General features: G+C 40.0%; 1 protein-coding gene across 3 annotated transcripts in view; it reads left to right on the forward strand.

Moving 5' to 3' along the window:
• The window catches only part of ACACA (acetyl-CoA carboxylase alpha), a 236,979-nt gene that overhangs the window by 72,045 nt on the left and 136,987 nt on the right, over positions 1-27,947 (forward strand). For all 3 annotated transcript variants that reach the window (XM_060081582.1, XM_060081580.1, XM_060081581.1), the window contains exons 11-25: positions 2,950-3,159; positions 6,755-6,925; positions 7,903-8,064; positions 8,931-9,094; positions 12,645-12,795; positions 13,997-14,100; positions 15,876-15,957; positions 16,640-16,785; positions 18,750-18,900; positions 19,076-19,210; positions 19,567-19,713; positions 20,514-20,702; positions 21,248-21,348; positions 22,108-22,196; positions 26,757-26,881. In XM_060081582.1, coding sequence (XP_059937565.1) covers positions 2,950-3,159; positions 6,755-6,925; positions 7,903-8,064; positions 8,931-9,094; positions 12,645-12,795; positions 13,997-14,100; positions 15,876-15,957; positions 16,640-16,785; positions 18,750-18,900; positions 19,076-19,210; positions 19,567-19,713; positions 20,514-20,702; positions 21,248-21,348; positions 22,108-22,196; positions 26,757-26,881 — 2,127 coding nt within the window. The remainder of the gene's footprint in view (positions 1-2,949; positions 3,160-6,754; positions 6,926-7,902; positions 8,065-8,930; positions 9,095-12,644; positions 12,796-13,996; positions 14,101-15,875; positions 15,958-16,639; positions 16,786-18,749; positions 18,901-19,075; positions 19,211-19,566; positions 19,714-20,513; positions 20,703-21,247; positions 21,349-22,107; positions 22,197-26,756; positions 26,882-27,947) is intronic.

Here is a 27,947-nt window from a genome sequence, read left to right on the forward strand (position 1 = left end):
CCAGATGACTAACTACATGAGTGGCTCCAAGCCAAGATCAGCAGAAGAACTGCCCAACTGAGCCCAGCTCAAATTGCTGTAAGCAAATTAAAAAAAAAATGGTCAGCCTCCTAACTCACTAAATTTTTGGTGGTTTGTTAGGCATCAATGGATAACTGACCCAGAAATTGATACCTAAAGGTGTAATACTGCCCTAACAAAAAAGTAAAATATGTGGCATTGGCTTTGAGACTGGCTCATAGGTGGAGGCTGGAAAAATGGTAAGGAGGTTGTTAATGAAGGCTGGAAGAATGGTGAACAAACTTTTAGTGCAGGATGGAAAGGCAGTGAGGGAAAAGGTAACCCATGTTCTGTAATGATGGAACAATTACCTGAGATAACTTGGAAAGTAGAGACTGTGTTTAGTGAACTTGTAGACCTAGTTAAGGAGATCTTGTTAGATAAAGTGTTAACAGTATCTGTTGAATGCTTTTGGTTGCTTTTGCTAAGGAACCATAAAGAGGGATGAACTAAAGAAGGTGTTTCAAACTTGTTGAGTTTGAAAATAGAACTGTTTCTCATTCCCAATCTCTCCAGCTGGCAAAAAATTTTTCAAAGTAAAAAATGACTTCAGAGTAAAGACCAAATCAAGAGTGCCTGGGAGATCCTTTAAGACCTCAGAAATATTTAAGACAGTACCTGGTAGATTACTCTCTCAGCTAGAAAAAAAGAGCTTCTAAGAATTTTAAAGATGTTGTCCCACAGCAGCCTGACAAACCTGAGGTACAGAGAGGTCTGTGCAGAAAAGTTATGGATATGGTTTTGGCGCAAGTAGTGAATTTCCAATATGATTCATAGGAAAACCACAAAGTTTTTGAGAGACTTCTGTTGATAAATGCACCAAAGGGACTAAAGGGACAGAGACAGTTCAGACTTCAAAGAGGCCTCTGGGACTTCGATTTTCTATGAATAGGAAGCAGACTGGAAAAGTTGTTCAGCTGTAAACATTAGTAATTTCTAATAATAAAAAGATTTTTCAGATTGTGGAGCCAGGAGCCCAGAGGGCAGCTAAGAGCAGAGGGGACCCATGGATTAGGAGACCACTCACAGGGAGCAGAACAAGACTGTAGTAAAAAACAAAGCAAACAACAAAAAAAATTCCGTGTCCCTGGAGTAAGGGAACCTCACAACATCTGCCTGTCTGGATTTCAGAATTATTGTGGACCAGTGACTGCTATGTACTTCCTGTCCTTTCTTCTTTGAATAGGAGTATCTTTTACAGTTATTCTCTCTCCATCTCATCATTAAATGTTGGGGGTGTTGGGGGCAGATAACTTGTCTTTTTAGTTCCCAGATCTTTGGATCAAGAGCACCTGAGGAGCTGCAACCAAGGAGTCTCTTTTGCTTGTGGACATGACTTATGAGAAAATGGACCTCAAGCCTGATGCCATGATTGGATGACTTTGGGGGTCTTGGGAGGGGGTGAGTCTGTTTTGCATGTGGGAGGTATGTGAATTATTGTGGCCAGAGGGCGGACCATAGTAGATTGTTTGCAGCGATGGCCGCAATAACCTCTCCTGTTCTTGAATGTATATCCCTTTGCAATGTGACTTTGCCTTTCCTCTCATTAAGAGGTGGCATCTCTTTTCCCACCCCTTGAGTCTTAGCTGGCCTTGTGGCTTGCTTAGACCATTAGAATGTGGCCAAAGTGGTATTGTGTAAGTTCTAGAGGCTAGTGTTTATGAAGCCTTGCAGCTTCTGCCCTCACCCTCTTCTTGGAACACTGCACTGAAGAAGCCTGGTCTAGCCTACTGGAGGATGGAGGCCACATGCAATAGAGATGAGCTGTTCCAGTCAAGGCTCTGTAGACCTACTGGCCAACAGTCAGCACAAGTCAGCAGACATTTGAATGAGGCCATTCAGCCCCACTCGAGCCACCAGATGATGATATGCACATGAATGACTATAGCAAGACCAGAAGAACTGCCCAGATGAGCACAGCATCATGAGCAAATAAAATGGTTGGTGTCCTAAGCAAGCCACTGAGTTTTGAGGTAACTTGTTATATAGCAAAACAAAGCATAAGCGATACAGGGCATAAAAGACAGTGAAATGATCTAACGTGTACTTTGAGTCTCAGAGGAGAAGAGAGAGAAAATGGAGCAGAAGCAATGTTTGAAGAAATCATGGAGCAGAAGCAATATTTGAAGAGACAATGGCTAAGAATTTTTCTGAACTAATGGCTAAGAATTTCCTGAAAAGATACTAAGCACAGATTCAAAAAACACTATGAGCCCTGCAAGGAGAAGTACAGAGAAAACCACATCTAAGTTTATCAGAGTAAATCTGCCACTCCACTCCCCTAAAAAGACAGAGAAAAGAGAAAATCCTAAAGCAGCCGGGAGAAAAAGATTACTTTCAAAGGAGTAACAGTAAGATTGATAGCTGACATCTCAGTAGAAACAGTGGAAACCAGAAATCATTGCGGTATCTTTAAAGTGCTGAAAGAAAATAATTGCTAGTGTAGAGTTCTGTATCTAGTGACAGTGTGCTTCAAAACTGAAGATGAAAGTCCTTTGACTACAACAATACTGTATATAATGTAATGTGAACCAGGAAAGTATCTGGTCTAGAACAAGTTGTACATTTGGTTGTTTGGAATTGATGGCAGTATTTTGCCCTTTTGTGGAATTTGTGTGTGTGTGTTTTCAAAATATTGGTTCTTTGCCCTTGTAACACACTGGATGTTCATACATTTTTGTATTTATCAGTTAATATTGGTTATATAACTAAGAATGCAGTATCTTTAAGAAGGATGAGAGCATGAACTATATTTTATTTTTGTATTTCTAATGATTAACATGGTCCCTGACACTTCTAGGCATCTGCCTGTTGAAATGGAAGGAGCTTATCAAGATAGAAAAAGTGCTTACCACTTAAGAATTTGTTCTATTTCCTTTTCTAATATAGGTTCAAGCTGAAGTCCCTGGATCTCCTATCTTTGTGATGAGACTAGCCAAACAATCTCGTCATCTGGAGGTGCAGATCTTAGCAGATCAGTATGGCAACGCTATCTCTTTGTTTGGTCGTGATTGCTCTGTACAGCGCAGGCATCAGAAGATTATTGAAGAGGCACCTGCTGCTATTGCTACTCCAGCAGTATTTGAGCATATGGAACAGGTATGTATATGAAAAGCTCTAATTTTTGTTTTCTTACACAGAACTACTACTCATTTAATTCATATGCCAATCTGAGAATAGTGGAATTTCAAGAGGTGGTTCTGGATAACTGATAAGATTATATCCTTTTCCTAGAGGAAAAATAAAATAAAAATTCTGCTATTCTCCCTCTAGTAGAGATACCAGTGAACACTTCAAACTCTAAGTTAGTTAACGCTTTAGACAAAAAATCTGTACTATTTTGAGTAGGGATAATGAAGAGAAATGTTTTGGGATTTTTTAATCTTATTGTCTGGTTCTTTAACAAGCTCATGATAAGCAGGTAGTTGCATTTTCTAGATTGATTATCCTTTAGGCTTCAGATGAATTTGTTTAAGTCCATTGTCTCTTAAAAGTTCCTCTAAGTATCTTTAAACTTTACATAGTCTATATTTTTGTATGGAAAATAATCTCTCAGCAGTTTTACAGGGTCCCTTGGAAATAGTTGTAGTTTAGGAGTCTGAACATGGTCTTTTCTGGAACCTTGACTCAATCTTCATCTTTTTGGAGATATGTTTTCCATCCTTTTTCTCCCTGATTCCAAAGAAGCTGAATATATGGTCATCTGTGTTTTAAGTTTAATTTCTACGTTTGTGTGTGTATTAAGATTGATTCTTTAACTACTGTAGTAAAGAGGCCTCCAAAATACAGTGGCTTAAACAAGGTGCAGGTTCGATTTCTCTCTCTCATCATAGTTCAGAGATGAGCTGGTGCCAGGGACCCCGGTTTACTGCTTTGCTATTACTAAGAGGGGAGTCAGCAAACTACAACTAGCAGCCAAATCCAACCTGCCACCTGTTTTTGTAAATAAAAAAATTTTTTAAAAACATTTATTTATTTATTTATTTTACTTTTGGCTGCGTTGGGTCTTCATTGCTGTGCGTGGGCTTTCTCTAGTTGTGTCGAGTGGGGGCTGCTCTTCGTTGTTGTGCGCGGGCTTCTCATTGCAATGGCCTCTCCTGTTGTGGAGCATGGGCTCTAGGTGCTTGGGCTTCAGTAGTTGCAGCACGTGGGCTCAGTAGTTGTGGCTTGTAGGCTCTAGACCACAGGCTCAGTAGTTGTGGCGCTTGGGCTCAGTTACTCCGCGGCATGTGGGATCTTCCTGGACCAGGGATCGAACCCATGTCCCCAGCACTGGCAGGCAGATTCTCAACAACTGCTCCACCAGGGGAGTCCCTGTAAATAAAATTTTATTGGAACACGGCATGCTAATTTATTTATGTATTATCTATGGCTGCCTTATCACTGCAGTGACAAAGTTGAGTAGTTGTGACAGAGACTGTATGGCCCACAGAGCTGAAAATAATTATTACCTGGCCCTTACTGAAAAAGTTTGCCAACCCTTGTCCTAGGGTATCATTACCTTATGATTAAAGCTAGCTCGCAAGAATATGTTCACACTGTAGCCTGTGGGAGGGGGAAAGAGAGGACTTGGAAGGCAAGCATATAAAAATATGAGCCAGCAGTCACACATATTACTTCTGTTCACGTTTCACTGGACAAAATTCAGTTAGACAATCACAGCTAGCTGCAAGGGATGTTAGGAATTGTAGTCACTAGCTGGGTGGCCATATGCTCAGCTGAAATTCAGGAGATTCTATTACTAAATGGATGATGCAATGAAAAATTACTGGAGGGCATTTAACAATCTGTGTCTGCTCCTCTGGCTACCCATTATCCTTTCACACCCTTTTTGTCACTCTTGGAACATTCTTAGCCTTTCCCCAAAGAAGACAGCCCAAAGTCCCACCTAGTTACTATATTCAGCCCAAAGTCCAACTCTCTAGGTAATGTACAGTCCTCTCTGTTATATGTACATGTGGCTTTGTATAGGCCAGTGACCTAGAATACAAGTTACTTGTGATTCCTCCTTTCGCCATATACAGTGGTGGCGTAGGAACGGGATAACTCCCATTTGGAAAAAAGAATGAAAAATAGGCAATAATCACCGATCCATAGCAGTTATCAAATTCTTCTAGGTAGGAATCGTGGTGATTTCCTGTCATGTGGTGGAGTAATACCTCAATTAGCCCTCGGGCTGCCCCTGGTTCTGCTCTCTGGAAGTAAATTCTTTGCCCGTCATCCCTCAAGGCACCATTGAGGCCTTTTTCTCTGGGAAGTTCTTCCTTGTTCACGGTCCTCTATGACTGAGCTTTGGAGACCATGCTTTCTTTGGCAGAGCTTTCACCACTCACTTCCTGCTGGTGCAGGGTTGGGGCCACAAAGATGACTGTGATTATCAATCATGGGTTTTGAAAGCCAGATTTGTGGTTTGTTTAGAAATACAATTCCTTCAAAACTTAGTAAGTTTCTGGACTCTTTGCTTCTATTCAGCTTCAGGTAGGAGAAACCACACTCAAGATTTCTGGACATAGTAACTTTTCCTCTTTATTTACTTCCTTCTGTGTTCAGCCCTCTTCCTCTCCTCAATTCAGTACTGACTACCTTGGGGCCAGCTGATACTAAAGCAGCCCCCTTGACTTGATCTTTGGCACTGGGTTGCTTCAGGGTGAGAATCTAATCTTCTGGTTTGGGGATACAAAGGCATTTGTTTTTTTTCACATTCTGACTTTTTCTAACCACTTTTCTTAGGGCTTAGTTGGTGTTTTGTCCGCATTCCAAGTTATTGTAGGAGACAGTTTCCCAAATGTTTTCTTATGCCTAACAAGGAGGCCACCAGTTCTCCGGTCTGCAGTATCTGTTTCCTTGAGAGCTGCTACCCTGTTGTTAAGTCAGCATCACATGCTTTAATTTTTTTAAATATCAGCATCCTACCTGAATTTAATAGTTTCTGTATTGATTAGGGTACAGGTTAAGCTATTGTAATAAAGAGATCCAAAAAAATACAACCATGCAATAGAATAGAAGTTTATTTTTCCTTCCAATCATAATCTGAGGTGATCTCTCCAGGACCAGTGGGACCATTCTGCTCCATGAGACCATCTTGGGATTCAGGTTCTTTTCTGTTTTGTTTTGTCATTCTTAGTATGTTCTCATCTGCATGGTGAAACGGGCTTGCACTGTCATGACCATGTTCTAGTCCATAGAAGGGGAAAAGCCAGGAATAGAGGACAAGCAATTCCTTTTCAAAACATGATTTAGGGATTATGCATATCACTCACCAATGCTGACGTTGCACTGGTTAAAACTTAGTCACTTGCTTTAAGAGAGGGTAGAAAATCTAGTCTCTAGCTGGACAGCCATGTTTCTAGGAAGAATTTCTCATATTCTGGGAAGAATACTAGAAATCCTAGGAACAAGGGTACAATGCAGAATCTCCCATGGTGTTTTATTTTGCTTGTGTGTGCTTATGCCTAACAGCGTGGGGTTGCCTATGACCCTAAGTGAAAACCACTGTCTTCACCCACCTTTGAGCTGAGTTTGTCTTCCCTGTGCAGGAATCTTGTGTAATAATCAGAGAGGGTGAAATTCACTCTCACATGGCTAAAAGCCTTTATAAACACTGGCTCTTTGAGAGGGAGAAGCTATAGATAAGTAGTAGCCCATCAGCTGGATAAGGTGACATACTTATGTTGCCTTATCTTTCTTCTTTGAGTGTGCGGTGAAACTTGCCAAAATGGTTGGTTATGTGAGTGCTGGGACTGTGGAATACCTCTACAGCCAGGATGGCAGCTTCTACTTTCTGGAACTGAACCCTCGGCTACAGGTGGAGCACCCTTGTACAGAGATGGTGGCTGATGTCAACCTCCCTGCGGCACAGCTCCAGGTGAGTCACCCTGCTCTTGATCAGAGAGTTGCTTACAGAAGTTTGGAATGTCAGAGATGCCTGCAAAACTGGTTCAAGCAGCGTCTGATAAGAGAAGACGTCTCATCTCTTGCACTCTATGGCTTGGGATGTGTGGGTTGGTTTTCCTGATACGGTACAAGTCTAGGAATATTATTATTTTTGAGCCAGACACATCTGATATAAAATGTCCTATATCAGAAAGAAACTTCACCAATAATACGCTTTACTCAGTTGTTGAAATTATAGGAAACCTTACAGACATCGTCATTGTCCTCTCCTCCTTTCTCCTAGTGTTCTAAGTTGAAGCAGTTCCACCTTAGAGTGGTGGCTGAGGTTATTCATGGCAAGAGTGTGGCAGCACACATTTATTTTTATAATGTTTAAAGTGCTGGCTGTCGGTATTATTTTCTCCATTCAGCCCAGGAAACAAATGTTATGGGAAGCAGAGTAATAGTTCATGATGAAGTTTGATATTATTTGTAAATAACATATTCTTTGCTCACATTGGGAACCCCTTCTGGTCCCCAGGGGTCCCTATTAAGGAACCCAGTAAATAAAGATTTATATACTTTCTCCAGTGGTTTGTGGCGATAATTATGAACTCATTATGACATAGTTAGGACCTTTTTAGCTGTCTGAACGTGGAGAGCCACAGACACTGACTCTTCCCTTGGATATTTTCATTCTGATCCCTTGATGGGGAAATGACACTTAGAGGGAAGCTCATGTCTACTGCATGAGGGATTTGGGGACTTTTTAAGGAGTGGGGAGTATTTAACAACTGACGTGTGTTTTGTTTCAAGTAACTTAGAGTCACCTCTTCAATGATGTAGGATGCAGGCTATAAAAATAGGGTGTTTTAGGTGGTGGCTACTGAAATGAGAAATCTGATAGCTTCCACATTTTAAGGCAAGTAACTGTGAAAAATGAGTGATGTGTGTTTTATTACCTTTCAGATTGCCATGGGGATCCCTTTGTACAGAATCAAGGATATCCGTATGATGTATGGGGTATCTCCCTGGGGTGATGCTCCCATTGATTTTGAAAATTCTGCTCATGTTCCTTGCCCAAGGGGCCATGTTATTGCTGCTCGGATCACTAGTGAAAATCCAGATGAGGTAACCCATTACTTAAAAGGTTTACACTTTTTTTTTCCCTGTGAACTTTAATATTAAGATGCTATCTGAGGGCATATCTGAAATATCTTGGGACTTCCTCTGGAGAAGGAAATTCATAGAGGCTTCATCAGAGCAGACAAATAAGTAATCACTGTTCCATTGGTCATTTAGACCTATTTAGTCACTGTAAAGTCCTCAGTGGGTCCGTAGCACTGGACATTGGCTCGCAAGCCTTTATGATTTTTGTGTATCATTTCTGCTTCTGTGTGTGTGTGATTACACAGAACCTGAACAATGAGTATATGAACGTTCTCTTCCTTGAAAATATAATATCATCTCATATTCTTCATTCTCTAACAAGGTTCTGTTTTGTTTTGTTTTTGATTTTAAAATTTTATTGCGGGCTTCCCTGGTGGCGCAGTGGTTGAGAGTCCGCCTGCAGATGCAGGGGACGTGGGTTCGTGCCCCGGTCTGGGAGGATCCCACATGCCGCGGAGCGGCTGGGCCCGTGAGCCATGGCCACTGAGCCTGCACGTCCGGAGCCTGTGCTCCGCAATGGGAGAGGCCACAGCAGTGAGAGGCCTGTGTACGCCCAAAAAAGAAAAAAAAAAATTTATTGCATGTAGTTAATTTACAATATTACATTATTTTCAGGTGTACAACATAGTGATTCAGTATACTCCATTTTAAGTTATTATAAAGTACTGACTATAGTCCCTGTGCTGTACAATACACCTGTAGTTTGTTTATTTTATATATACTGGTTTGTACTTCTTAATCCTCTACCCCTATATTTCCTTTCCTTCCTTCCCTCTCCCTCTTGTTAACCACTTGTTTGTTCTCTACATCTGTGAATCTTCTAACAGGGTTTTAAGCCCAGCTCAGGAACAGTTCAGGAACTGAATTTCCGCAGCAATAAGAACGTTTGGGGCTATTTCAGTGTTGCTGCTGCAGGGGGACTTCATGAATTTGCTGATTCTCAGTTCGGTCACTGCTTTTCCTGGGGAGAAAACCGAGAGGAAGCAATTTCGTGAGTATAATAGCATTTGATTGCATTTCAGAGAATAAATAAACTTGTGCTAATCTTCAATGAAGGTGTGAGCATGGGAATGGGAATCATGTATTGCTATAAAAGTACTAATATGAATAACCTTGAAGAAATATATCTTTGACTGTACTTACATTCATGTTGTGTTAAATTTATTCAGTGTTTGGCAAATGTTTTTCTGTCTGTTGCCCTGAGCCTTTTCAAGTATTTTTGCTTTCAATGTTTTTAATAAACTTATAAAATTGATTTCTTTAAAGATATCATATTTTTCTATAGAAATGGTGTTGTTATTTGGGGGTGGAGGTAGATTCTTGTCCAAGAACTTGACATATGTCAGAGATAAGACCTGTTATTTGTCATCAAAATAAAGGTATAGCTGTAAATGTCCCGTAGCCATTTAAAATAATAAAATGAAACTGCTTATTACATGAAAAGGGCATAAGGGGACTGTCCACATTGCTTATATGAGAGACCTCAGTGAGCTATGAAATATACACATAGCGTATAATATAACTGGTATAAGTATTAGTTAATATTCTATTGAGTGTAAACATTAAATATTTAATAGCAGTTTTGCTTGCCTGAAAAGTAGGGCTCTGGGAGGTAATTTTGACAGGTTAGATATTTTAGAAGATCTATCCAAAATTGATCTAGTTCTATTTTTTAATTGTCTGTTTACTTGAACCAAGCATTTAATACTATTCCTTTGACCTTTAAACTGCACACATAGATTGTGTAATCAGTAAGTATTTATTAATAATGTTGGTTTTTAATAATGTTTTTAGAAGTTGGGAAATCTCAGTTTTTCTCTATTTTGTCCTCTACAACTCTTCCCACTTATTCAAAGCTATAAGTGGAGTTTTCAGAATTAAAGCAATGCTACCAGAAAAACCATCTGGTATAAAAGTTGCCTTTTTTTTTTCTTTCACAGTCCTATCCTGCTTTGCCAAAGTGAAGAAGGTTTACACTAGAGCTTGCAAATTGGTGGCTTTCCGACTAGTCACAGCCACAGATGTGTTTTGATTGTCTTGTAGAGTGTTAGTTTTTTTAAATCACCAATATTTAAAAATTGGGAGGTTGAAATAAATACATGGATTTCTGTCTTCTCTTAAAAAAATGGGATGATGGTTGGTTTTATATTCCACTTGGCAAAAGTTAACTGAAGCTTTGTGTGACTGCTTCTTTTAGAAGGAACATGAACTCTCTAGTTCACACAGCTCCCATCCAGTCTGCCTCACTCATTTACATCCCCAGAGTGGCCGCTATTGGTATTTAGGTTTCCGGTCCTGATTGGCACACCACTGAGCATTCTCTACAGGACATGTCTTATGACCTGCTCCAAAAGCCTTGCTCCTTACTTCCTGACCTGCTCTGTACATTTCTCTACAGTGTAAAGCTACCAGGTTAATGTTTAGCATATGAAAATTATGGTCTCTACAATAAGCTTGCCCTTTTTTTTGGCTGCGCTTTGTGACACGCGGGATCTTAGTTCCCTGACCAGGGATTGAACCCACACCCCCCTGTAGTGGAATCGCAGAGTCTTAACCACTAGACAGCCAGGGAAGTCCCTAAACTTGCTTCTTAACACCATGCTAAAGTTCATTCTTCAGCTCAGAGTTTCTTTCTTCTTTCTTCATTATATTAGGTCTATATTCTTCTGCTTGGTGTTCATATTCTTCTCCAGAATAGCCCCAACCCATATTTCCCGCAGACGGTAATCTAAATACCATGAGAACAAGACTGTGTCTGTCTTGTGGCTGCTGTGTCCCCTGAACATAGTAAGCATTCAGTAGATGTTTGTTGAATGAATGGACTTGCCCCTCATTCCTGTCCTCATACCCTCTGCTTCAATCATAACATTCCCTGAACACAACCCCTAATTTATTTCCTTTTTCCCTTTGTTCTTGCTACTCCCTCTGTCCATCCATTCATTCACTCCATTCAACAAATATTTACTGAATATCTAATGGCTCTGACAATATAATGAGGATCAAGATAGGGTCTGTGCCCTCATGGAACTTTATGATCCAGAGTAAGAGAGGCAAATAAGCAATTGAACACAATGTAGGAAGTGCTATCTCTGATAGTGGGATTACATAAGGGTGTTACAGGAGCGTAGAGCTGAGTCAGCTAACTCAGTCCAGAAAGGGTCAGGGAAGGTTTCGCAAAAGGAAGTGACATCTAGATTGATATCTGAAATATGTATAGGAATAAGCCAGGCTGTGATAGGGCATAGAGAGGAGGGTAGAGGTGGGAAACAGAATAATGTTCTAGGCTGAGAACTCCTGGACTACTTGGAAGAATATTTCTGTCACAGTCATAATCCCAGCTTAACTTTTATCCCATTTCAGATCCCACTTTCTTTTTCTTTTTTTTAATTGAAGAATAGTTGATTTACAATATTGTATTAGTTCAGGTGTACAGCAAAGTGATTCCGTTATATATGTGTGTGTTTTTCAGATTATTTTCCATTATAGGTAATTATAAGATATTGAATATAGTTCCCCATGCTATTCAGTAAAAACATGTTGCTTATCTATTTTATGTATAGTAGTTTGTATCACTTAATCTTATGTTCCTAATTTATCCCTCCCCCCTCCCTTTCCCCTTATGGTAACCATAAGTTTGTTTTCTATGTCGGATCTCACATTCTTTATGAAACCATAGGGAGGTGGATTTTCTCCCCTCTTAGAACCGCTCCACACTTTGCTTATATCTCTCTATTGGTATTTATGATATTATGTCATATATTTTTTAAGTGACTATTGTCTCCACATTCTCTGTCCCTTACGAGTCTAGTATGTGTCTTCAGTCTGTGAGATGCATAATAAATATTTGTTGAAGTAGGGACCTGCCCTGTTCAGCATAACACTGGGCAGAAATATACAGGGAAAAACCCCATGGTATTTGAAATTTTGTTAAAGTTAGATCATTTAACACTTAATTGGAAAGTAATCAAAGTAATGAGCAAGTCATTCCACAGATGGCTAAAATGCAGCTTAAAAAAAACACCACTCTTACATTCAGTGTCAGGATAATACCTGACTTTCCCCAGCCAGTTACCTCCATTGTATGGAAACCTTTAAGTTAAGGTATTAGTGTTTGTAAAAATTCACTGAACAGTATACTTAAGTATATTTTATTAAATGTAAACTTTACCTAAATAAAAAAGGTGTAAGGAGGAGAGAATTATGCCCTAATTCTCGTTAGCCAGCAATAAATGAATGGAATGATGGGAACAGTGAAAACTGGGTGGTTTGCAGATAATTTGTTCTGTGTTCCGTATAATGAAATGTATGTGATCTGCCGATGCTCTTATGGTAATATTAGTCAGACTCGTAAGTTTGCTGACTTCTTGAAAATTCTATCTGGAATGAGCACATATATATCTGCACCCTCATTTGTTCTTGGAACTGTCTGTCTCTCTCCCCCGCCTCCTGAAACTCTAAAGGAATGAAACAATTCTTGAAAATGATTGAAAAACACTAAAACATTTGTTGCTGAAACAGATCTGCTTCTATCCTTCTCCCAGAAACATGGTGGTGGCTTTGAAGGAACTATCTATCCGGGGCGACTTTCGAACTACAGTCGAATACCTGATCAAATTGTTGGAGACTGAAAGCTTTCAGATGAATAGAATTGACACTGGCTGGCTGGACAGACTGATAGCAGAAAAAGTACAGGTGTGTATTTCTCCACTTACCCAAACAGCTTCTGGGATTGGGTTTTTATAGGCTTGTGGTGTGATCAGTCCATGCCGCTAGATAAAATTTATTTGATTCTAATCTGAATTGTTCTTGGTCTATGTGGAACAATCTAGGAGTCAGTGTTATTTCAGCACTGTAAGAGTTCTTGTGCCTGTGTTACACAGTCACTTTATAGGTTGTAGTATTACTTCCAAGGGTATATTTGAAGAGAGGCACGCAGGGATTGAAATACTTTCTCTTTCTTCACTTGATGTTAAGTCTGGTTCAGTTACCAACTTTTACATCTATCTACCAAGCACTGATTCTCGAGAGGGGCCTCATTTTAATCAACAGAAGTTACCCTTTGTTCCTGAATTGCTGGGCTAATATAAATTACTCAAGATTTTGTATAAAATTGTTAGATTCATGTAAATTAGTTGGAGGTCCAAATTTTGGTTATGCACCATTTTTCTTTGAGATTATCAGTAGCCAAATCTTTGTACCTTTTGAAGTTTATTTGTGACAAAAGCTTGTTTTTGAGCTACTCTTCGATTGGCTCAGTGGAAATCTTAGGGAGGGTGGAGGGAAAGGTGTTCTTCATCTCTATTCGAATAAGACCTCTATTCAGATTCTAAAAATAAAAGTGTTTTTGTCTCAAAAATCAGTTGGGGGCTTCCCTGGTAGCACAGTGGTTAAGAATCCGCCTGCCTATGCAGGGGGACACGGGTTCGAGCCCTGATCCAGGAAGATCCTACATGCCACGGAGCAACTAAGCCCTTGTGCCACAACTACTGAGCCTGCACTCTAGGGCCCATAAGCCACAACTACTGAGCCCGCATACTGCAACTACTGAAGCCTGCACGCCTAGAGCCCGTGCTCTGAAACAAGAGAAGCCACCACAATGAGAAGCCCACGCACCACAATGAAGAGTAGCCCCTGCTCACCTCAACTAGAGAAAGCCCACGTGCAGCAACGAAGACCCAATGCAGCCAAAAATCAATAAATAAAATAAATAAAAATTAAAAAAAAATACTTTAAAAAAAAGAGTAAATGTTAAAAAAAAAATCAGTTGAACAATAAGGATGGAGACTCTCAATGGTAGCTGATTCTTCACAGCACATTTGAGCCTGATTTAAATTGAGGGGCCATGGTGCCAAGTGACCCTGCTTTTGATCTGCCCTCTTTTCCTTCTTTTCAGGCAGAGCGACCTGACACCATGTTGGGAGTTGTGTGTGGGGCTCTCCACGTGGCAGATGTGAGCCTGCGGAATAGCATCTCCAACTTCCTTCACTCCTTAGAGAGGTAGGCTTTGCTTCTCATAGTCTGTGCAAGCTAACCAGTGGTCCTGAGTGCAGGACTGAGGCCCATTTATTCTTTTCTCTGTTCCTGGCAGCTTGTGAGTGCTACTTGTTACTCACTGACCATGGAGGCAGGGGAGAGAAGGGATGTAGGAGTTTATGGCAAATGATTTTGGGGTTCTAAGGGCAGATTCTAGAAATTGGTTTATACCACAGTTAGAATAGGTTGCTTTTTAAAAACTGGAGTCCAGCTGAAGTAAACATTCTGTTCTGTACAAGCATCACATTTCTCCAAGCCCTGGTGATGAAAATCTGGTGTTTTATTCTAGCAAGGAACCCTGAATATTTCATATATGACCTGCAAAATTTCAGGAATTAATAATTGAGGCTGATATTCAAGATGACCTCATGAGTCTTTCAAGTATGTGTGGGGCTAAACTTATTTCCAACACTGGTTCTAAAGACTGAGCTCTGCCTTTGAGTCCCTGGAGGAATTGTCCACAAGGCTAATCATTTTATAGCACTTTAATCACAGGCACTTTAATTCTTTCTGTGTTGTTAGACTTACATCAGCTCTATTTTGAGGTGTCTGAAAGGAAGAAAAGAAACAAAATTTTTAAAATTGAACTGAGATTTCAGTTGTTCAAGTCTTACCATGAAAATCTTTCACTATGTTACACTTATGCACTAAAACCTTCATCAGCTCACATTTCCCTTCTGTATCAGATCTAAATCCCTCAGAGTGACTTCCAACTCCCTATATACTATGGAGCCTTTTTACCACTCGAGCCATACTCATTTCTATTCTTCAACATGCAATCTCTAACCTAGGTAAATGGTTTCCCTACTGGTGTACAGATATGTCACACGTAATCTCTCCTCTACGAGCTCCCCTTACCTTTTTAACGTTACTTTAAATTTATTTTTAAAACTTGTGTTTTGTAATAATTTCAGACTTACAGAAGAATTGCGTGAATAATACAAACAACTTCTATGTATTCTTTGTCCAGATTCACCCATTATTAACAACTTGCCTCACTTGCATTTTTACTCCCTCCTTTAATTATCATCAAAGTCTTTCTTGATAGTGTTTCTTTCCTTCCTTGGCAATGTCCTTCCCTTTCCCCTACACCCAGCCGTGGCCTACTGCCTTTTTTTTTTAAGACCCCAAATAAAATTCAGTTAATAGGGGTAGATGAGGGTTGATTGCACTGGAGCTTTTCTCTTTTTTTAAGTTTTAATTTTATTTTTTTTTAAGAACAGGTAATATATTCACATGGTTTAAAATTCAAAAGGCACAAAAAGGTATGTAGTGAAAGGTCTCCTTCTTACCTCTGTTCCCTGGCCACCCAGTTTCCTTCCCTGTAGGCAACCCACATTACCAGTTTTTGTCTGTAATCTTTCAGACATATGGTAAGTTATATAAGCATATATATGTAATATTTGTTTCTTCCTACCACCTATTTTTTTTAAACACAAGTGGTAGCATACTCTGAAGCTATCCTACACAATTTCACTTGCTTTTTTCATTTAACAGTGTATTTTAGAGAGTATTTCATATTAGTGCATAAAGAGCTTCATCTTTCTTTTTTAATGGCTGCATAATATTCCATTATATGGCTTTTTGGTAATTTATATATCAGTCCCTTACTCATGATGGTCCTTTAGGTTGTTTTCAGTCTTAATATTCCAGGAAATGCTATAACTGATAACCTTTGAGATTCCCTTGTAAACTTTTAGAACTTTCTGGAAGTGTCTCTCACATTGTTGTTCTTTCAGGGGTCAAGTCCTTTCTGCTCATACACTTCTGAACACAGTAGATGTTGAACTTATCTATGAGGGTGTCAAGTATGTACTGAAGGTATGCTGAACCCCACTGAAGCCAACGTTGTACTTTTTGCCTCTCTCTTTGTCAACTTGCTTCCTTTATGTCAAGAGATGGGGTGAGGGCTTCCCTGGTGGCACAGTGGTTGAGGGTCCGCCTGCCGATGCAGGGGACACGGGTTCATGCCCCGGTCTGGGAAGATCCCACATGCCATGGAGCGGCTAGGCCCCTGAGCCATGGCCACTGAGCCTGCACATCCGGAGCCTGTGCTCCGCAACGGGAGAGGCCACAATAGTGAGAGGCCCGCGTACCACAGGAAAAAAAAAAAAAAAGAGGTGGTGTGAAAGTTTGGTTTACTGCAGGGCTGGGTGTTAGTGAAATTATACTCATCATTAGTGTCAGTAGCCTTGTGTCAAAGCAGTATTTTATGATTCCCTGAAAATGTTTTAGCTGTTGCTTAATTTCACATATGCAGCCAAGAGATAAAGGAGACAGAGAGCAACCAGAGCAGGGAGATGCATCTAAGGTCCCCCCTCTTTGTTTGCAGCAAGGCTGAGCCATGTCCACAGACACTAGTGTTCAGAACACCAGTGCCATGAATTTCCTTCCTCTCTGGCAGAGCTTTCTCACCTAGATCTCTAAGATACCGAAATTTTGTCTGGGACTCCCCCTGGAAGGGACACACTGACTTGTCTCTTTGGGTTCTCATTTCCTACAGGTGACTCGACAGTCCCCGAACTCCTACGTGGTGATCATGAATGGCTCGTGTGTGGAAGTAGATGTGCATCGGCTGAGTGATGGAGGACTGCTCTTGTCCTATGATGGCAGCAGTTATACCACGTACATGAAGGAGGAGGTGGATAGGTGAGTGGCTGTTTAAGGTCCATTTGCTGGTCATTGTATCAATCTTGTCTCTCAGTAGTCACTAACTCTTGGGATTTTTCAGGGTCTTTTTGTGGATTCTATACTAATTAAAAAAAAATAGTACATGCACTTAACAAAAATTTCAAGAGTATTAAGAAGTATTTATAATTAAAAACGTTGTCTCTGGGCTTCCCTGGTGGCGCAGTGGTTAAGAATTCGCCTGCCAATGCAGGGGACACAGGTTCGAGCCCTGGATCTGGAAGGTCCCACATGCTGCGGAGCAACTAAGCCCGTGTGCCACAACTACTAAGCCTGTGCTCTAGAGCCTGCGAGCCACAACTACCAAAGCCCGCATGCCACAACTACTGAAGCCCCGGCAATGAGAAGACCACGCACCACACGAAGAGCAGCTCCCACTCGCCGCAACTAGAGGAAGCCCACGCTCAGCAACGAAGACCCAACGTAGCCATAAATAAATAAATAAATAAATGAACGAACGAACGAATGAATGAATTTAAAAAAATTGTCTCTGCCACTCCTGTGTGGGCAGACCATGAAAAATAAATTCCCTTTTTTAATATGCTACCGCTGTTAACAGTCTCATATGTTTTTGCAGTAATTTTGTACGTATATACAAGTTACATATATGTACATACTGTTTTTCTTTTAAGTATATTCACAAATAAAAATAACATTTAGTTCTGTACCTTATTTTTTCCTTTAACATTTTTTATACTGTTCAACACCAATCATGCAGTGTGGCTGTGGTAATTAACTGAATTAACACATGGAAAGGTTGTAGAACATTGTCTGTGATATAGTAAGAGTTCAAAAAATGGTAGCTATTACATCAGCATCACCTTCATTTTTTTTTTCTTGATGGAAGTACCTATTTTTAATGGTTGTATATTATTCCATTATATGGATGTATCATAATTCATTTAATCTGACGCTTATTGAAGGAAATTTGGGTTATTTGGCATTGTAAACAAAGATGCAAGGGACTTCCCTGGTGGCACAGTGGTTAAGACTCTGCGCTCCCAATGCAGGGGGCCCGGGTTGGATCCCTGGTCAGGGAACTAGATCCCACATGCATGCCGCAACTGAGGAGCCCACCTGCCTCAACTAAGGAGCCAGCGAGCCGCAACTATAGGAGCCTGTGAGCTGCAACTAAGACCCAGTGCAACCAAATTAATTAATTAATTAATTAATTTTTAAAAAGGATCCAATAAATGCTGTGTGTGTGTGTGTGTGTGTGTGTGTGTGTGTGTAGAATGAAGTTTTCAGGTTTTCTTTTTTTTTTTTTTTTCCTATTTATTTTTTTTTTATTCTTGGCTGCACTGGGTCCTCACTGCTACACACGGGCTTTCTCTAGTTGCGGCGAGCAGGGACCACTCTTCGTTGCAGTGCGTGGGTTTCTCATTGCGGTGGCTTCTTTTGTTGTGGAGCATGGGCTCCAGGCACACGGGCTTCAGTAGTTGTGGCTCGTGGGCTCAGTAGTTGTGGCTCGCAGGCTCCAGGGCACAGGCTCAGCAGTTCTGGCGCACGGGCCTAGCCGCTTCTCAGCATGTGGGATCTTCCCGGACCAGGGCTCAAACCGGTGTCCCCTGCATGGCAGGCGAATTCCTAAGCACTGCGCCACTGGGGAAGCCCTCAGGTTTTCTTTTCTGGTTTTTTTTTGCGGTATGTGGGCCTCTCACTGTTGTGTCCTTTCCCGTTGCGGAGCACAGGCTCCAGACGCGCAGGCTCAGCGGCCGTGGCTCACGGGCCTAGCCGCTCCGTGGCATGTGGGATCTTCTCGGACCGGGGCATGAACCCGCGTCCCCTGCATCGGCAGGCAGACTCTCAACCACTGCGCCACCAGGGAAGCCCCAGGTTTTTTTTTTAAGATTGACATTATCCTACCATTATCTTTTACAATTTGAGGTGCTTTATTGACTTACATACTCCCACTTATCTCCTAGGTATCGCATCACGATTGGCAACAAAACCTGTGTGTTTGAGAAGGAAAATGACCCTTCAGTGATGCGCTCACCTTCTGCTGGGAAGTTAATCCAGTACATTGTGGAGGATGGAGGCCATGTGTTCGCTGGCCAGTGCTATGCTGAGATCGAGGTCAGGGTGGTGATTGGGCTTCCGGGCCATGGGAGGGAAGGTGGGACAAGAGTTGGCTGGGATTGACTAGGCCTCAAGAGTAACAGAAAGGAAATAGAAAATAGAAAGGGGAAGTATCAGTGGCTGTCATTAATCCCTAAGGCTAAGTCCTAAGAGATTTTATTTTTCACTGTAGGTCATGAAGATGGTAATGACCTTAACAGCTGCAGAGTCTGGCTGTATCCATTATGTCAAGCGGCCTGGAGCAGCTCTTGACCCAGGCTGTGTAATAGCCAAAATGCAGCTGGACAACCCCAGCAAGGTCCAGCAGGTGAGTAGGAAGATACTTTTAATATTGCTCTCCAAGAGCTGATTACATGGTAACAGTAGTTTGGAAAGGCAAGTGATTTCAGTCCTTGGTTTTCCAGTTTTTCCTTAAGCTTTTTAGCCCGATCTTATGGCTTATATGTGTGCCTTTGGTATTATGGAACTAGAATTTGTAAGAGTTATTATGATACTAAGATTCCGTGATCTTCTTTATGATGCTTCCTCCGTTGCCTTCTCTCTTTGTAACTGGGTATGGTGAAGAGGAGTCTTGATTTTGCATGATGAATCTAAGTTGCAGTGGTGTGTTTGTACCCTGAATAGAAGGTAGTGGATGACTTGATCTCTCATTGGGATTGACAGGCTGAGCTTCACACAGGCAGTCTGCCACGGATCCAGAGCACAGCACTCAGAGGCGAGAAGCTCCATCGAGTATTCCACTATGTCCTGGATAATTTGGTCAACGTGATGAATGGATACTGCCTTCCAGATCCTTTCTTTAGCAGCAGGGTATGAATCACTTTTCTTGGGGAGGTGGTGTGGGGGAAGGCGTATACATAATAGGGTACCTGTTCTCTAAGATTGTTTAAAAGTCACGTAAGGATTTTTTTTTTTTAAGAGGGAGAAAAAGAAAGCTGTTTGATCCAAAACTCTCCCACCATTAGCTGTGGAATTTGAAGTCTTTAAATCCTTGCTTCTTATCTCTGTTATTGACTTCGCATTTAATTGGAATTTAAACCAGAGAATAAAGACCATGTTAGGTGCTTATATTGCAACTTCAAAGTAAGTACAGGCAGACCTCGGAGATATTGTGGGTTTGGTTCCAGACCACCGCAATAAAGCATGTATTACAAGAAAGCAAGTCACATGAAATTTTTGGCTTCCCAGTGCATAGAAAAGTTATGTTTACACTATACTGTACTCTATTAAGTGTGCAATAGCATTATGTCTAAAAAAATGTACATGCCTAAATTAAAAAATGCTCTGTTGCTAATAAATGCTAACTATCATCTGAGCCTTCATTGAGTTGTAATCTTTTTGCTGGTGGAGGGTTTGAAGCAGTGCAAGAATTACTAAAATGTGACACAGAGACATGAAGTGAGCAAATGCTGTTGGGAAAATGGTGCTCAACACAGGGTTTTACAAATTGAAATTTGTAAAAAATGCAATATTTGCGAAGTGCAATAAAGCAACGCACAGTAAAGCACAGTACGCCTGTACTATATGGTAGTGAATTCAGATATATTGTTTTATTTGGGGGATTGTGTTAATTTTGTCTGGTTCCTATTTTATTATTTCCTTCTTCTCAGGTGAAAGACTGGGTTGAACGGTTGATGAAGACCCTCAGAGATCCCTCCTTGCCTCTCCTAGAACTGCAGGATATCATGACCAGTGTCTCTGGTCGTATCCCCCTCAATGTGGAGAAGTCTATCAAGAAGGAAATGGCTCAGTATGCTAGCAACATCACATCAGTCCTCTGTCAGTTTCCCAGCCAGCAGGTATTTATAGGGTAACACTGTCATTTTCTACTGGCTGCCCATGCTAGAGTTCATGTTGTAGGATTCCTTCCTGTTTGGATCCTCCTTACTGTCTGGATGTTGTGCTTTTGAAGTTTTAAGCATTGTGCCCTTTACAAAACTGCTTCATGATACAAGCCCAATAAGGTAAGTACTGTGTGTGAAATGTAAAGTATCTGTGGTTAAGAGGAAAGCATATTGGCCATGTATCCCATAGCGTTTTGTTCTTGGGGCTGTGCCTTAATTAGAAGTATTTTTGTGAATTTAAAGTAGGAGGATATTTGTAGTTCTATCATCAGAGACTTCCTTACTATCTCAGCAGCATACTTATTACCCTTTGCTTTCTTATTTATCATGAATGAGCCCCTAAACTATACCAGGTAACTTGCAGCTACTCTCAACATGTGAAAGATAGAAACTGTCATGTTAAAATTAAGAAGATTCCTAGTGTTGATGCTATGCAGGCTAATGCTTTGGGTCCCTTTACAGGGCTGGGCTTCATTTTATTTCCTTTTCTTATACTTTAGATTGCCAACATCCTAGATAGCCACGCAGCTACATTGAACCGGAAATCTGAACGGGAAGTCTTCTTCATGAACACTCAGAGCATTGTCCAGCTGGTGCAGAGGTAGTTACATGGAACTCCAGATTCCCAGACCTGCGCATCCCCATACCTTCCCTTCTTCTAAGTAGTTACAAAGAGGTTTACTTCAGGTTTGACTTAGAGAAATTAAAAAGCACCTCTATCTTAGAAAATATGTTATATCTACTAAATATCTTAGAATCGTGAGCTAGCTCCCATACTCAGTGTTTCTGATGACTTTATTCTGCATCTTTCTGTCAATTATTAAGGCACAGCAATCTCATCGTTTTCTTTTTCCTTGCAATTTCCATGAAACTCCTAATTTTTCTTCTGGCATAGGGCCCCATTTGACATTTATTCTCCTTAGCTTATGGACTCAACTGTTGGATTAAAGGAACCTTCAGAGGACATTTTCAACTTTAAGATATTCATAAACTTTTCAGATACCCCTTAACCACTTCAAGGGTGTGGTGATCGTTTCAACTTAGCAATGGGGACTGAACCAGGGTGTTGGTAGGTAGGGCTATCAAGTGTTTTTTGGTTTTGTTTTGCACTCTTTTTTTTCTTGATTCCTTTATAAGAAAAAAGAAATCTTGTCTGTAGCCATATTTCTTTTAGACTTGAATTTAAATTGATCTGGTTAGTTGTTTCTAGGCTGTCTCCTGTCCTGTCCTGTATTAGAAGGAAAGCAGTTCGGTAGAAAGTCTAGTAAATCTGGGCTCTGGGTTTATTATGTAATAGTCTGTTATTTAACAGTGTTAGCCTGTCAGGATTTTCAGTGGGGACCTTTTTCTGTTTGCCCAGGTACCGCAGTGGTATCCGAGGCCACATGAAGGCTGTGGTGATGGACCTGCTGCGGCAGTACCTGCGAGTAGAGACGCAATTCCAGAACGGTAAGTTCCTTCCTGAGGACTCTGTATCTGGGAACAATTCCCTCGAGGACTGAGCAACAGCTGAGCCAGTCCATCCTGTCACTAACACTTGACATTAACAAACTCTTCCTCCTTTCACCAGTCCCTTAAAAATTAAACCTCTATATCTCACTAGCACCAAAGAAAGAACAACAACAAAACACAGCTTGATGAGATTGTGAATCCAGTGTGCTTCTGGGAGAGGGCTGAGAAAATTTTTCTAGCAGAAGATTGGCATCTTCTTGACCTTGTACAGTGAGAGCTGGTTGAGTCACGACCAGGCTGAAATTGAGAAACCCTATCCAGAGAGCTTGCCTCTCAGCAGCTAATCCATGGATTGAACCACAGGCCTCTGAAAAAGGCTCAGATTTTCCAGTGCTTTTCAGTGTATCAGTTAGGTGGAATTTATCCCTGGCTTTCTCTGTAGAGCTTTACTAAATGATGTACAAAGTCTCTAAAACACCCTGGCTGATTTTAAAGCTACATACTGCTGATACTGCTTTCTGCCACAAGATGGCAGTGAAACACCACAGAATTTGAAAGATTACCTAATATTTTCTTTTATCAGTCTTGCTCCCTTTTCCAGTCCTTAAAGGATGACTCTCCCACTCATGACAAGGAGAAGTACTCAAGTAAATATTGCAAACTAAATGCAGCAATGTGTGAAATAATAGATCACAACAAAGTTGGCTTTATCCCACTGGTGCAAGCTTGATTCATGTTTGAAAAACCGATTAATGTTATTTATCATGTAATAGACTAAAACAGGAAAAAACATGGCCATCATCTTAAGATATGGATGATAAAAGTATCTGACAAAATTTAATATGCATTCATGATAAATTCTTAGCCAACTAAGAATGAAATGGAACTTTTCATCATGTAACGTTCTCCTACAAAAAAATCTATAGGATGCATCATACTTAGTGGTAAGATGCTGAAAGCATTCTCTTTAGGATTAGGAATAAGACAACAACACATACTATCATTACTGCTATTCAGCATCATACTGGATATCCCAGCCAGTGCAGTAAGACAAGAAAAATAATGAAAAGGTATGAGGATTAGAAAGGAGTAAGGAAGTAAATCAGCCACTATTAGATATGATATGAGGTCTACCTAGAAAGCCTCAAAAAATCCACATATTTATTATTAGAATTATTTAAAATCTAACAAAGTTGCTGGATACAAAAGTCAATTTACAAAATTCAAATTTTATAGTGGAACAATCATTTAGATGAGCAGTTTGGAAAAATATTCCATTTAAAATAGCAACACAAAATATGAAATTCTAAGGAGTAAGTCTAACAAAAAATGTGCAGCCTCTTTTGGAGAAAATTATAATCAGTAAAAATAATAAAGAAGATCTAAATAAATATCATGGCCTTAGGTTGGAATATATATTTGCAAAGTGTTGATTATCCCTGAATTCCTCTGTAGATTCATTGACATTCCGATAAAAATCTTACTAGTGTATTTTTGTGGAATTTGTCAAGCTAATTCTATAATTTACATGAAAGGAAAGGTAACCAAGATTCTCCTAAAGAAATACACTGTGGAGGTATTTGTCCAGTTAAATATCAAATTTTAATATAAAGCCATATTAATGAAGAGATTGTGATATTGGTGTAGGGGCAGATTAATAGAACAATGGAACACTGGTTCTGTTAACCCAGAAGCAGATGCAAGCATATGTGAAAACTTACTTTACAGCAGAGCAGGTATTGTAAATCATGAGGAAAGGATAGACGTTTCAATAAATGATGCTGGGACAAAGGATTATTCATTTGCCAAAAAAAAATGATCCCTAACCTAGACGATACACACAAAAATCAATTCCAGATGAATTGAAAACTTAAACATATACTAAAGAGGCAAAGCTACTAAATTTTTAGGAGAATATCCTTATGACCTCAGGGCAGAGAAGATTTTGTCATATAAGACCAGTAAGTACAGGGATTTCCCTGGTGGTCCAGTGGCTAAGACTCCACACTTCCAATGCAGGGGGCCCGGGTTCCATCCCTGGTCAGGGAACTAGATCCCGAATGCTGCAACCAAGATCCTGCATGCTGGTAACGGAGATCCCACGTGCCGCAACTAAGACCGGGTGCAGCCAAATAAATAAATAAATATATATTTTAAATTACTGGTAACTTAAAAAAAAAATGACCAGCAAGTACAGACTATAAAGGAAAAGGATAAGTAATTTGACCTCACGTAAGAACTTTTGTTAGTGAAAAGATACCATAAAAAGACTGAAACTACAAGCCACAATGTGGAAGAAAATATTTACAAATCATGACAATTAAGAAAGGATTAGTATCTGTAATCTATAGAGCACTGCTTTGAATCAATAAGTAAAAGACAACCTAATAGAAAAATGGGCAAAAGATATAAAAAGATAATTCACCAAAGAGGAAGCATAAATAATCCACAAACTCATAAAAAGATGTTCAGTCTTATTACTAATTAGAGAAATGTGAACCAAAACCACAGTAAGATTGGCAAAAATTTGAATTTCACATCATCTTCCACCACTTCTGTAAGCAGGAATGCAAATTGGTACAACCACTTTGGAAAACAGTTTGTCAGTACCTAATGGAGTTCAACTTATTTATACTTTTCAACCTAGCAATTTCACTTTTCGATGATATACTCTAGAAAAACTTTTATACTTGTTTATTAAGGACACATATACAGTACTGTTTGTGGCAATGTTATTCATGAATAGCAAAAAAGACTGGAAACAACCCAAATATACACAAGTAGAATAGATAATTGAATTTTAGTATATTCCTGCAGTGGATTACTCTGCAGCAGTGAAAACAGATGAACCAAGCTACACACATGAACAGAAGGTGAATCTCAAAAACATAATGGTGAGGGAAAGAAACAAGTTACAGAATGATCCATACACAATGATTCCATTGTTATCAAGTTGAAAACAGGAAAAGTGAAACTATGTATACATTTGTGATAAATGTAAAGAGGAGCAAAAGAATGATTAACATAAAATTCAGCTTAGTGGTTGATTTTGAGGAGGAGCACATTGGATCCTTCAGAGATACTAAAAATGTTCTGTTAAGATAGACGGTAGTTACTTGGGTGTTTATTCTTTGGTATGTATACTTCACAATAAAAAGTTTTTAGAAAGAGGCACTTGGTATCGTTGCTTTCTTTCTGCTTAGTGTCTCCACTGCCTCTCCTTGGGTAAATATTCTTTTTATTTCCCCCAGTTCTAGTAATTTCTGTTACCAAGATATATTTCTGTTGTCACTTCAAAGCTAAGTTTTGGTCAGGAGAAATATGAATTTATATAGGACAACCAATTTTTAAACAGCTTCCATTTTGTTCTAAGTGGGTCTTTTATGACATTAGCAGCTCTCTAAATATTGTAGCCCACTGTTTTTCAAATATATTTAGTTTTATTTTGAAAAGAAATCTTATGTCAATCTCTAATATTTAAAATAGATAAAAGCAGAGTTGCCTTGGTTGATTGTATTCAGTATCTGAGGAATCCATGGTAATGCAGTTTGAATGCCACTGTTTTGGTTTGTAACCTAACCTGCAGGCTGAAGTAAGGTGATAATCCTTTACTATTTTCATAGAATTCTGACCCTTGAGACTATTCAAACATTAATTCTCCTTTGCTTGGAAATTTAATTCTGAGGTAAGCTGTTTTTAAAGAACTGAGTATTACTTGTATCCCATGGTAGATATCACTACAGTATACCTGAAGCTTACGCTTCTGTTGCAAAACATAGCTCTGCTAGGCAGAACTAACCTGCCCCTGGTGGCCTTGTGAAAGGCCAATGAAAATATACACAACTGTACTCTCCCTACAGACCTTTTGACTTCATGCAAGGTTCTCCCTGATCTATGCCTTAGTTTGGATTTGGAATTCCTAGGCATTGCTTAGCTGCTTTATGGACTTCCGGGGGAAAATATTGGTTCCAGAGGTAGCAGCCATCCTTCTTGTGGACATTGATAAGTTTGGTGTTTTATTTTTGAGCTAAAACTGTTCCTCCTAGTTAGGGTGAAACATTTTCAGTAAGTCAGACATGGAGCCAGAATCTCTAGCTGGGGTTTAATGGTATTGACGTTTGTTTTTAAGCAGCCGAACCCTCTCTTGTAAGGAAATCATTCCAGGAAGCTAAATAAGAGAGTTTAGAGTCAGGGTAGGGGGTTGGGGTTATCCCCAACTCCTCAGTAAGATGCACCCTTCCCCGATCTGTCAAAAATTTTTTTAATGAAAATAAACCTTAGAGAGGTAAAGTGACTTGCCCAGGAGCATACAGTAAATTGGTAACAGAGCTAGGCTTTGAGCCCAGGTCTTATACCGGATTGCCTGACTCCTAGCCTCGGGTTGCTTTTACTAAACAACACTGCGAATTCTATACATATCCATCTAAGAAAACTCTTATGGTATTTCTTCTCACTTCTTATCAGTTTTCTAAGTAGAGACATTAGAAAACAAACAAATAGAATGTAAACGTGAACATTCATACGTGGGTGAGGATCACTTCTTTTTGCTGCTTGCAGGTCACTATGACAAATGTGTGTTTGCCCTTCGGGAGGAGAACAAGAGTGACATGAACACTGTACTGAACTACATCTTCTCTCACGCTCAAGTCACCAAGAAGAATCTTCTGGTCACAATGCTTATTGTGAGTACCACTTTTCAGAACCTGTAAAGATGGTTGATGATATGAAAAAAGCATTTCTCCTTGTGGCAGCTGTGGTCAGAGGAGAAGCTCCTGCCTTTTGTGATTGTGGGATGAGTGGGGCTTGGGTTGTAGATTAACAGTTTCTCCTATCTGTCTTTGTCCTTGACCTTAAGGAACCTGCTCCAGTCAGAAAAGGACTGTTCTGCCAATTGTGCATATAATCTTACATGGGAACTCAAATCTCTTCGCTCTGCTTAGAGATGCCCCATGCTTCCTTTTTCCTCTTGTCACTAGTGACAGTAGCTTTAAAATTTAGTCTTATCTAGCCAGTGTATACTTTTCTGTTATAACGCTTGTTTGTTCCATGAATGCTCTCACATCCAAAACTGAATAACAAAAAAGCAACTGTTAGAAATGTAGTACTGTTCCTCCCCCACCAAAGAAATTTAAATGTATTCCTCATCTTCTGTGGTCCCTTTCTGTTTTATTTACATGGACATCTAAGCTCGGATTATTGTATTGGTAGTAGCTTTTGTCCCTATAACCTAGGAAAATGAGAATTAGTAGAAAGAGGGAAGGAGAGGTGAGACTAGTAAACGTGAATAGGACTGATGTAGGTAGAATTTTTGTGGACTTAAGGATTTTTAAAGATGATTTGTAAGTTCTCTACTGCTCGGTTTTTCTGGTTGAGTTAATTCTAGGAATCAGAGAACAGTAGGACTATTCTTAGAGCCCCTCTACCCCATGAGCAATTAATTGCCTTGCTGCTGCATGTTTGTGTTTTTTGGAGACTATAGTACCTTTTTGCTCCTGTGCTTTTCTTCCTTGTCCCTTTGTGGAATTGGCATTCTTGGTACCTTAATTCCCTCATTTCTTCTTGGAGGAAAAAAAGACTATAAATCTTCACTGCTATTTTTTATTTCATGGTTCGGAATGAAGGGAAACTATCTACCTCACATCTCTGGTTAACAACAGTGCCACTCACTCAGTTATCTGCCTAGCTGGCTAACTCTCAAGGATATAACATTTTTTAGAATAGCCACTTAAAAAAATACGTAATCACAGG

The sequence above is a fragment of the Mesoplodon densirostris genome, chromosome 18 (assembly GCF_025265405.1).
Source record: "Mesoplodon densirostris isolate mMesDen1 chromosome 18, mMesDen1 primary haplotype, whole genome shotgun sequence".
NCBI classification, from domain to species: Eukaryota; Metazoa; Chordata; class Mammalia; order Artiodactyla; family Ziphiidae; genus Mesoplodon; species Mesoplodon densirostris.